This window comes from Podarcis liolepis (genome assembly GCF_965112155.1).
Source record: "Podarcis liolepis genome assembly, chromosome: 10".
Classification (NCBI taxonomy): domain Eukaryota; kingdom Metazoa; phylum Chordata; class Lepidosauria; order Squamata; family Lacertidae; genus Podarcis; species Podarcis liolepis.
In genome coordinates, this window is record NC_139562.1 from 63,337,102 (window position 1) to 63,349,288 (window position 12,187).

Genomic DNA, 12,187 nt, shown 5'->3' on the forward strand with positions numbered 1-12,187 from the left:
CACCACTCGGTTGGCTGCGACTGCAAAGAGAAGCGGAATCATACTCACTGTTGGAAATGAAGCAGCAGCAGCAGTTCCCTGCGCAGTCACTCCTATGCCGCAGAGTTCAGCTATATACCTTCACAAAACACAACAGCAGCAAATTACACTTGCGTGGTACCTTTAAGAGCATGGGGTGGGAGGAAGACCTGTGGGCCCCCAGATTACAATTTCCATCAATCCTGGCTATTGGCCATGCTGGCTGGAGCTGATAGGAGGTGGAATCTAAGACCCAGAGAGCCACAGCTTCCCGTTTAAGAGCCTAAGAACCAGTTTACTGGACCTTCCAGGCTCAAATCCTGTCTCCCCCAGTGGATAACTACCGTATTTTTCGCTCTATAACACGCAGATTTTTTCTCCTAAAAAGGAAGGGGAAATGTCTGTGCGTGTTATGGAGCGAATGTGTGGTCCCTGGAGCCGAAAAATAAGGCAAAAATCAAACCGCGCTTCAGGGAGAAGGGAAGCCTGAAGAGAGGAAGTGGCAGCTTCCCTGCATTCTGCCTCAGGGTCTTACTGCCCACCCTGCTCTGTTTCGTTGCTGTGTTTGCTCAAACGGAACAAAGAGCAGGGAAAGCCCCTCCCCTCCAGGCAAGTAGAGAGGAAAGCAGAGCGTCCGAACAAAGAGCAGGGAAAGCCCCTCCCCTCCAGGCAAGTAGAGAGGAAAGCAGAGCAGAGCGTCGCTCTATCCTGTCCCTGCTCCGGAGGGAACAATGTTTGTGAAGGGAAGAGAGATTACAGGTTCGGCTTAAAATTCTGATTTGACTTCCTGCTTTTTGTTTTTGGAGACACACAGCATTCAAATATGCTTTCTTCCATTTAAAAGGATGAAATCCTTAAACAGTGGCTGGCTTGTGTGGGTGGGTGGGGGGGAACTTTTGCCTTCCTTTCCTCACGTTATAGCCCTCTCCTGCATTCTTAGCCTTCTGTGTTTTTCCTTCCCTCCCCACTTAAAATGTGGTTACAAAGCATGGATCCACATGGATCCTCAGGATCTTTGCATTGGGTCACCCCAAATTCACCATCAGAGCACACAGCATGTCCATGGCTACAGCCTGCCCCCCCAAAATCACACACCCATTGTTGCCTGGGGCTGCAATGGTGCAAAAACGTGGTTACAAAGCATGGATCCACATGGATCCTCAGGATCTTTGCATTGGGTCACCCCAAATTCACCATCAGAGCACATAGCATGTCCATGGCTACAGCCTGTCCCCCCCCAAAAAAATCACGCACCCACTGTTGCCTGGGGCTGCAATGGTGCAAAAACGTGGTTAAAAAGTATGGGTCCACATGGATCCTCAGGATCTTTGCATTGGGTCAGCCAAAATTCACCATCAGAGCACATAGCATGTCCATGGCTACAGCCTGTCCCCCCCCCCCCAAATCACGCACCCACTGTTGCCTGGGGCTGCAATGGTGCAAAAACGTGGTTACAAAGCATGGATCCACAGGGATTCTCAGGATTTTTGCATTGGGTCACCCCAAATTCACCATCAGAGCACATAGCATGTCCATGGCTACAGCCTGCCCCCCAAAAATCACGCACCCACTGTTGCCTGGGGCTGCAATGGTGCAAAAAAGTGGTTACAGGGATTCTCAGGATTTTTGCATTGGGTCACCCCAAATTCACCATCAGATCACATGTCTGTGGCCACAGCATGAAGCACAAAAATGATACGTCCACTGTTTCATTCAGAATATTTTTTCCCTTGTTTTCCTCCTCTAAAAACGATGTGCGTGTTATGGTCAGGTGCGTGTTATAGAGCGAAAAATACGGTAAATGCTTCTGCGAAGTTCACAAACTATCTGTTTTTCAGTGTTTGGCCCCTGCAGCTGGTGCTGAGATGTATAACAAGGTAAAAAGATAAAGGACCCCTAGATGGTTAAGTCCTGTCATAGGCAACTATGGGGATGTGGCGCTCATCTCGCATTCAGGCCGAGGGAGCCGGCGTTTGTCCACAGACAGCTTTCCGGGTCATGTGGCCAGCATGACTAAACCGCTTCTGACACAACGAAACACCGTGACAGAAACCAGAGTGTACAGAAACGGCATTTACCTTCCTACCACAGTGGTACCTATTTATCTACTTGTGATGGCATGATTTTGAAGTGCTAGGCTAGCAGGAGCTGGGACAGAGCAACGGGAGCTCACTCCATCGCAGGGATTCAAACCGCAGATCTTCTGATCGGCAAGCCCAAGAGGCTCAGTGGTTTAGACCACAGCGCCACCCACATCCCTACAGATGTATAGCAACTCTGTCGGTGAAGGTTCCATTTAGCTATCAAGCCTAACAGCTGCCAATAGACCTACATACTTTTGCCTAATCCCTTTTTTAAAAAAGCTATGTAAGCAAGTAGGCAACACCATATTAACACTAACACTTACCGCACCATCCAAACTGTTCTTAAAAATGTCTTCAATTTCAGCCACACTGTCTAATTACCGGCCTTGTTTTCAACTCCATCAACTGACTGTTCCAGTTTGCAAATGTTCTTTGGAACCTGAACGTCTGTCACAGCTTCCGATTGGCTGCAGGGGCATCCTGCAGCCAATAGGTACCTGCACCTTGCTTACCAAACATTTTGGAAGTTGAACGGACTTCCGGAATGGATTCCGTTTGACTTCCAAGGTACGACTGTGAATATATGCTCCAAACTTGGGAAGCTGTTATGGCTACACTACAGCAACTTTATTGTTATTCGAAAGTTACAATACAGTTACAATGCAATACATTTTCTATCAATATCTCAGCTTTTCAACACGTGTCAATTTGCCTAGTAAAATACACTTCTGGTACAGTAGCCAGCTCCTCACATATATATGCAGTACCAGGAAATAAAGAAATAATCCAAGTTAAATGGCAAAAACAGCCCCCAAAAGTGTGAAAACTGGGGGGGGGGGGTGAAAAGAGCAGGGAAATCAGCCAGCAATCCCATGAGCCTTTGCACCAACCACTGAGGCCTGTGGAGAGTTGGTATTTGAGAAAGGAGGAAATGAGGAAGACTGAGAACCACCAGTGATGCCATTCATGCCAATCTGGTATGTCCTACTTACTGGTTATCAGGGGTTTAGAGGGTGTTTATAGGCTTTCCCCCCACTATATGCAATTTCACATATACAAGGGGTACCCGGGAACGAAAGCCCCATGTAAGTGGAGAGTTGCCTGTACAGAAGCTGGAAACCCTGGTTCTAGTGCAAGTAATACAGGTTACTGAGGAAGGGAATAATATATATAAAGCGGTAGGGCATCTGCCTCGCATGTGAAAGGTCATAGGTTCAATTCCCATCATCTCCAGGTAGAAAGAGGAAATCTTCTGCCTGAAACCCTAGTGAGCAACTGCCAATCAGTGCAGAGAATACTAAGCTGAGATGGACCAATGGCATGACTCGGTATAAGTAAGTTTCCTACGCCCCTATGGTTACTTAAAATGTCTCACCTATGAACCCACCGTCTAAATTAACTGACTAAAAATATTATGCTACAACTATGCTGCATAAGCAGACAGTATAACAGTGAAGGAGACGGAGAACTGAGCATCAGATTACAGACGATAGGAGAAGCAGAACAATGCTAGCTAATCTAGTCTGAAACTGCTTTACCAATGAGGACTAAACTACAGCAATGCTATCAGCAGTTTAAAGGGCACGTCTCTTGATTCCTTTGTGGTTTGGATCAAGCATGGAAGATGTCAAGGCTTCCTTTCCGTTAACTTTTAATGCCATGGTATTACCTTAGCTGGCGTCCTAATTTCCTGAAGAGGAAGCTGATGGTTAGAAGCGTCAGAGTGGAAGGAGTCGACAAAACACACGCTCGGTAGTACTGGAGGTATTTTCTCAGCCCGCTTGTAAATGCCTGACAGGAGAGAAGTGAAAAGAAGATCTGCTATGAAAATTGTTTGCACACGGCATACATTCAGTGTATGCCTTATAGGAAAGTGGCAACTCAGTGTACTATTCTTGTTGAGCCTCCTTCAGGTGCTTAGGATCTGTGCAAGCCCAATTTACACCTTATGAGCAGACGCTTTTAACTTTTTTTTCTAACTTTTTTCCACTTGCATTGTATGGCTTTTATCTTTTTAATGCTGTAAACCGCTTTGATATTTTTTATGATTTTGTGGTAAATAAATATTTATATAAATATTTATATAAATAAACCAAGCCTTATGAGGAGCTGGGTATGTTTAGCCTGCAAAAGAGGAGATAAGACACTTTTGGCAAGATTTGACTTCCATTCTTTTCCTTTATAGATGAGACAGGATATGCTTTCATTCCACCCACAACACAAGAATCTCTGTGTAGAGAATACTTGAATTGACAGTGCACAAATAAACGCACAGCTTGTGTACTGCATATGAAACTTAATAAGAATGTACCACTGGACAAGTTACTGTAGTTATATGTTGTTCTTGTATTTAACTGATTCTTAGTTTTTCTTTGATCTCACATCATTCTTGATACTACTACTGAAATTAGTCAAATGCTGCAACAAAGTTTTAACTTCTGTAATTGTTTTTCAAACATATTTTAAAAACTTCCCATTTTGAAACAAATACCTGTTTTGGTTTATTCTTTTTTTTTAGACAAGTTATCCAACTCTGTATATTCAGTCAATTTTTGGATCCAATCTTGCATAGATGGAAGTTTGTCAGATTTCCAATTTGCAGCAATTAAAAACTCTTGCTGCAACCCTTTTTTGGGAGGTGGGGTTATATCCAAATCTGTAATCCCCAGAAGGTAGGCCTCTGGTTTTCTATTAAAGGAGATTTTAAGCATTTTTTGCAATTCTAAATGGATGCCCTCCCAAAACACATTAATTTTCTTTCATTGTCACCACTTATGGTAAAGAGTGCCTGCTTTTTTTCCCACAACTCCAGCAATCGCCTCGGACACTTTTGTACATCTTTGTTGGAGGTTTCTGTAGCCACAGCAGGTGCTGTAATTCTCCAGCAGTTTGACTTCACCTCTGGAGGTGGTGAATTGTCTCTTGAGACAGACAGATGCCAACAACTGTCCACAAAACAACCTAGACTGATTGCCCTCACTGCTTGGATAAACATTACATTCTCATTACTTGTTCCTGTAGCCCCCTTTCATCAACTTCCCTCCCCGACAACCGGGTCCCAAACTTCCGCAATCCGCTTTGGGAAATCTAACTAGATCTAACTAGTAATTCTTATCCACAACCCACCCACCTAATCACTAAGCCCCAAGGCACGCCACATTTATTTCCTTCCTCTTATCGTCACAAAGACTCAATGTAGTAAACCACTGTTGCTCCCAGTGGGTTGAAAGAGGATTTCAACAACTCCCGGACCCAATTTCAACTCCAAATCCATTGCACCAAACTGGCTTCTAGGCAGCTGTATAACAACTCGTTTTGTTCAGAGGAGAGACTATACCTCTCCCCACTTCCAGTCGTAAAGCAGGCATGTCCAAAGTCCATTTCGGCGGCATAATCTGGCCTGCAGGTCGGTTTAATCCGGCCCCTGTGGCAGTTTAATTTTGGGGGTAAAATTCTAAAAAAACACCTACTTCAACCCTAAAAAAACAACTTCAATCCTAAAAAATGGTTAACAACTTTGGTCAGCCCTCACAGCCCTTCACTTCATCAAATCTGGCACTCTTCGAAAAAAGTTTGGACACTACTAAAAGAGTTTGGGTACTCTCCAGAGATCCCCGTATTCTACTGATAGAAAGGGGTGCTCTGTTCTTCTTTCCCCCTTGCTTCTCCCAAAACTCTGCTCAGGAGTGTTGGGGACCCTACAGTACAGCTTGGGAGGTGAAGCTGTAGGATCCGAGCTGCTTTCATGAACAAGAGGGTGCAATTGGATCTAACCAATAGACATCAGATAAAGTCAGAAATATAGCAGGACATCAAGATAGACTAGTGATAGCAAAACTGCCAGCATGCTACCTGAAAAACAAGTCCTTTTCTGTACGAAGAGTCCAAAACTGGTTGGACAGAGAAGCGGCTCAGTCGTGTGTAATAAGTTCCATATTCAGCAACTTCTGACAGGAGACTGCTCATGCTTTCAGGTGATGTTCCAGATACATGTAGACCCTGCTTGGCCACAAACAGCACGGCTGCCTACAGGGTTGTAAAAAAGAGGAAGGCATCAATAAAAATGTACAGCACACAAAGTAGTTACAAAATTGATACACAAGTCCTCATCATCATAAGTTAGAGCTACTAAATAGGTGCACTGTTTGTCTTTAAAAATCTTTTTTGGTGGGGGAAACCTACTATGCAAAAAACCACTAAGTGATCATTAATAGCTTATCAGCAGATTCAATATTATGGCATTAGGTAGAAAAATAAATATACACACATGGAAAATTATAAAGAAAATTAAATCCATAAAAATTCACATGGAAGCCCTTATTTTCTAGGGAACAGTTCCCAAAACATTCCTTTCTGTACAATGCAAATTGCATTTTATTGCCAGATCTACCATGCCTGGATTGTATGCTTGGGTCCATACTGGCAATTAATGTCAGTCTCTTCTTAATCTAGATTTACTGTTATTATTATATAGGTATTGGTTTTACTGCATATTTTGTATTATAAACCAGTTTGTGATTTGTATGTGTATGTTTTTTTAATGAATACTCTTATGATGGATACAACCCGTATTAGTTTTTTCTGTCTACTTAGTAACTCTTCATAAGCATACGGGTATATAAATGATACTTGCAGAGCATCTTAAGTCTTGTTTTCATATGCTTTGCAAAATTCAGTAACATGCATCCTCTCTGTGAAATGATGAATGTTACTATAATATTATTTCTGCTGACATAAAACACAAGTGTGCATGCTGGGCCTTAAAAGCAAAGGTTAGAGCTCCTCAGCAGCTATTTACATACTTCTGTATACCTGATTAAATGAGAATGAAGTAGATACCACCCCAATAAGGACATTCAAAACATCTTTAACAAGTTCTGATTCTTTTATTAAAACACGTTGTGGAAGCTGAAGTTTGGTACTGCTGAAAAACTGCAATTCCCCTTCTCGAAGTCTGCAAAATTTGTCAAAGGCTTCTCTGCCAGCTTCAGAAAGGTACGGCTCCTCTTTTTTCCCAGGAGGACTGTGTTTGGGGGGGAAAACAAATAACAATCAAATGTATAAAGTGCCACTCTGAAAAACTTAGGCCTGTAGAAGAATGGCTTTCATCCAACCCACCATAAAGCCTAGGGTTTTCATGGCCTCTATCAATTCAGATGTTACAGCAAAAAATGCTCATGCAATTCTAGGCTGCATCAACTGAAGTCCAGATCTACTCTATTCTGCCTTGGCCAGACACCACCTGGGGTCCTGTGCAGCACAATTTAAGAAGGATGTCAACAAGTTAGTGTGCAGAGGAAGGTGACCAAGATGATAAAAGGTCTGGAAACCAAGCCTAAGAGAATTGGTTGATGGAGTTGGGCACATTTAGCCTGCATAACAGGAGACTGAGAGGAGATATGAGAGCCATCTCCAAATATATGAAGGGCCGTTACACGGAAGATGGAACAAGTTTGTTTACTGCTGCTCGGTGGGTTGGAGAGACCCAAACCAATGGATTCAAAAGACAAGAAAGGATAATCATTAGGAAGAGTTTTCTGATGGGAAGAGCTGTTTGACAATGAAACAGTCTCCCTCGAAAGGTGGTGGACTCTACATCCTTAAAGGTTTTTAAGCAGAGGTTGGACAGCTATCTCTCAGGGTTTCTTTAGCTGTGATTCCTGCACTGCAGGGGGTTGGACTAGATAACCCTCAGGGTCCCTTCCAACTCTACCGTTGTAAGATGATCTCCTTGAAGTCACAAGGAGGAAAGGAAAGCCTGGGATCCAAAGGTTCACTGCAGCTGATTTTCATAATGGTAGACCATGGTTCAGAATTACATGCAAAGTCTCCCAATTGTTAGGATCTAAGCAGATCCATGGGAATGCCTAGAGCACATTGGGGGTTTGCCAGATTCCCCTCAGTACAATGGATGCCACTCTAGAGATTCCCCATCTGCCAGGCTCCATAACTTTTTGGAAGATACAACAGGAAGGCCTGAGAAGCTTGGGTGTGTATGGCCTTTTGGATCCCAGTTTCCATTCAGCTGCCATTCTCAAGTTTATTGGGAACGTTAGAGGGGACCTGGTATTCAACTAAATTTTAATCAGAAAAGACACGGTGACATTAATGTACAAGTTAGGTCTATTCATTTTAATAGGTCTACACTGAGTAATAACTTAGTTGAATACCACCCTAGGCCTTGAATTTTGCTATTTCAAAAATAATTTTGGAAACTTGTTTCAAATTCACTGACTATTGACTTGATACTAATCACGGCAGCTTCCAACAAAAACAGCTCAACATTCTGAATCTTAAAGACAAATACGTACCATCCAATCCTTTCCCAACATCTCCGCTTACTAGGTCCATAGGTGAGCACTGCTTCCCAGAGATCAATATCTGGTGTGACACTGGGTTCTGACTGAGAGTCAGGGGTGAGATTGGATGCAGACTGGAATCCCTCATCTTCTGAAGGATCTATACTTTGTGGGACCTATAAAAACATGTACCCAGTTGATTATCTTTCAGCACAGTGATTTTCCATAATTGCGACCAAAACAGTTAACTTATTTGCCTGCAACTGGATGCAGATTTGAATCCCTCATCTTCTGAAGGAACTAAAGGGCATAGCAAGAAACAATAGTGACCATAAACATGGGTTCAAATCCTTGTTTAGCCATACAATAAGACGTGGTTCCCCTGCCCCCTCTTTAAAATGAGAACACTAATGAGCTATCTTACAAAGCTGTTGCAATATACAGATTGTGATCAGATCAGGATACATCATTTGGTAGGATTCAGGAGAGAAATACATGAAGCATTTCCTTCAAACAAAAATACTGCCTTCTCCCTCCCCCTGCTCCTTAAATTTCAAAAGTTGTTTACAATGGTGTATACTGTTATATACAAGGTGTTGGAGGAAAAGCAAGTGAAAAAGACAACAAAAGCCCTGCTGCACATATAAATCTGACACACAAGATGGTGGCTACAGATTGTACCCCTTTGGATTTCAAAAATAGTGTGACATGTGGAAACTACTATTTGCAAAGGAGCTGAATGGGTCAGAATGCTGCAAGTGCTCTCAGATGCACAAGCAAGAGAGAAAGGGAAACACCAGGTAGACAACAGAAGGAAGACACGAGGAAATTATTAAAAAAGAATTTTGCTCACAAGCGTCTAACTGAAAACAACAGCATTGATGAAGAAGATGCCCAATTTATTACAACTTGCATGCTCTAACAAATATCTATGCTAAATATAAATAAAATAAGGGTCACTGAAAATGTTCCATACCTTGATTGCAAGTCCAGACAAATCTGCACTGTCAGGCACTGGTGGAAAATCCAACTTGATATCCATGTCGTATGTACGACTGTGAATAAGAGCCCCAAAGAGCGAGACACGGGTTTCTCTCTCAAACTTGTCGCCAACCGAGCAGCTTTGTGAAAATAATTCCACAGTAGGAAGACCTGTGCCAGGTGCTGCCTCCATGATCTGCAGTGTCTTTTGAACTGTATCACTAAACTGATGTTCCTCATTTGCAATTAATGCCTGCATATCGGCTTCAAACACACTAACATCATAATAATCGTAACCTTGGTATTTTACATTTCTTCCAACATATTTGTTGTTTGCAAAGTAGTCTTTTTTGGGTGGTAAGCACTGAGGTGGTCCTGTTCCTGCAAGCTGAATCAGAAGATCCAGAACAGAAGTAATTTCAGTAAATGGTAAACAGGTAGACCTTTCCAAATCATCTACAAGCTCCTCCAGACGGTCAGCTTCCTTCCCCATTCCAGCAACTCTCAAGTTGAAAGATAGCATTAGAATTCTGTTTTTCACTGGAAGTCTAGAAACATTTGACTGTGCCTTCTGGGTCTCATCCACAAAAAGGGTGGAAAACAAAGCATTATACGCAATTTTCTTGAGGCTTTTACTGGATCCTTTTTTGCTGTTCTTTTCCCTGCCCAAATGGACCTTCTTTGACAAACCTGCTATGTGGGCCTCACACAAATCACCAAACAGCTTTGTAATACTCTCCATGGCAGCAGCAGCAGTTAACTGGATATCCTCTTGAAGTCAAGATTGTGTATAACCAGTACTAAGAATCTGCTGGGGATCCATTACGCTGCTTGGAAAAGCAAAAGGAGAATAATTAATGATCTTCTCCCTACTGAAATAAAGTTTCAATTACTTTATTAATGCAACATCCTTACCAACTGTGCATTAAAGGTCTTGATCAGTGGTTCCCAATTAGCTAAGTACCGTGGGACCCCTGTTCTTCAAAAGTCAAGCCATGGAACCTCTACATTTCAAAATTTCGGTATCTCTACGATATTTTTAATATTCGAATGGAGCCACGAACCCTCAACAACCCTACCTATATCTATACCCCAATAACCATACCTACATTTATACGGGCGCCTACTGAGATAATCCATTTCAAAAGCAACGGTACCCAAATGAATTGTCATGAAAGAAATGGGTGGGGGAGAAGTTTGCCCTCCTCGCTCACGGTACCATATTATTATTATTATTATTATTATTATTAATAATTTCATTTCTATACTGCTTTATATTTTTAAGAAAAACCTCAAAGCGGTTTACAGCACATTAAAACATCAATAAAACAATCCAGAATTAAACATTACTGAAGAAAGTAAAAAATACAGCAATACTTAACACGGCGGATTGGCAAATCCTAATGGTAGAATACCTGCAGCTAGCAAAGACGACAGGAAGGATAAGAGGCCAAACAAAACAAATAGTCTATAAGGATTGGATAATTTTTAAAGAATACTTTAAAAATTACGGTATAAAAGGAAACTTCTTGGCAGAATTAGACTGAACCTTGCATTGTATAAATATAAGCTTGTAGGGAAGTTAACAGAAGCTATATAAGAAATATGTAACTGTGCGGTATAAGATAATCAACAGATAAAATACAGCGAGACTAATTGGAAGTAATTTCTTGTTTTACAAGTTTTACAATCATTCACATCATTGGGAGTACAAATAATGTTAGCTATAAGAATTGTGTTGTTTCATATATTGCTATTGTTTGTTTGTCAATTTATAGTTTGTTTGTTTGTTTGTTTGTTTGTTTGATTGATTGTATGTTTGTTGGTTGGTTTCTTTGCTTTCCTGGCATAAATGTATCTATGTTAAAACTCTCTCTCTCTCTCTCTCTATATATATATATCAAATATAAAGTATACAGTCAAAGCAACATAGGGGCTCCTTGTGTGTGCCCCCCCCCCGAAAAAAGCTGCCTCCTTTTGGTCTCCATCCTTCATATTACCAAAGTGCGCCCCTGCCCCCCCCAAAACAGACTTTACTTTTTTTAAAAAAAAGAAGGGGCAGTTAATGGGGCTTAAAAGGAGCCAGGGCTCACTAGGAGGTAACACCAGGGCTCCAATTCAGCCTGTGCTGAGTGCCAACCCTGCACCACCCTGAGAGGCCCCCATACCACCTAGAACGAAGAAGGCGGGAAGAGCTTCTTGGGTCGAGACTCGGGCGCTTTCCCCTCCATAACGCCTGGCGCACCCGCACCCCCCCATCACGGTTTCCATGGCAACGCCCCATACCGAACAGGCCTCCCGTCGCTCCGGGGTGTTTCACGGCGACGCGAACCGCCCGCCCGCTGCCGCCCGTCCGTATTTGCCTCTCTTCACCCCATCCCCGCTGAAGGGCGGCGCGAAAAACGGGCGCCCCGCGGAGCTCGGCGAGCCCTCAGCGCTGCTGCCGCCGCCGCCGCCGCCGTGATGGGAAATCGCGCTCCTCTGCGAGTCGCGGCCTTGTGACATCACAGGGGAGCGACGAAGGCGGGAATGCGGGGTTTTTAGAACGCTGAGGCCTCGCCGCCAGAGGGGAAAGGAAAGGGGGCGGGGCTAAGCAAGAGCCGGAGCGCGGATTCCTCCCTTTAAACGCAGCGGCGGGGGGGGGGGGGGTTGTTGTGGTTGTCGACGTATGGAGAAGACGCAGTGCGCATGCTCAGGACGGGACATGTTCAAACCACGGGAAGTAACATCTAGGGCTGCTGGAGCTAAAAGAGGCGCACGCCCTAAGCAAATGCCCAGAAAGCATTAAACTCCTTTACTACGGTA

At 43.2% G+C, this 12,187-nt stretch overlaps 1 protein-coding gene across 2 annotated transcripts in view; it reads right to left on the reverse strand.

The window, feature by feature from the left end:
* Nucleotides 1-11,967, reverse strand: part of TUBGCP6 (tubulin gamma complex component 6) — a 34,798-nt gene extending 22,831 nt beyond the window's left edge. Inside the window, exons 1-7 of one of the 2 annotated variants that reach the window (XM_083463251.1) lie at nt 11,669-11,967; nt 9,378-10,212; nt 8,414-8,577; nt 6,915-7,125; nt 5,955-6,128; nt 3,772-3,893; nt 49-118 (exon numbers count right to left, since the gene is read on the reverse strand). In XM_083463251.1, the coding sequence (XP_083319377.1) occupies nt 49-118; nt 3,772-3,893; nt 5,955-6,128; nt 6,915-7,125; nt 8,414-8,577; nt 9,378-10,124 (1,488 nt within the window). In that variant the 5' untranslated portion in view covers nt 10,125-10,212; nt 11,669-11,967. The remainder of the gene's footprint in view (nt 1-48; nt 119-3,771; nt 3,894-5,954; nt 6,129-6,914; nt 7,126-8,413; nt 8,578-9,377; nt 10,213-11,668) is intronic. The other variant, XM_083463250.1, reaches the window with a different exon arrangement.
* Between the last annotated feature and the right edge of the window lie 220 nt (nt 11,968-12,187).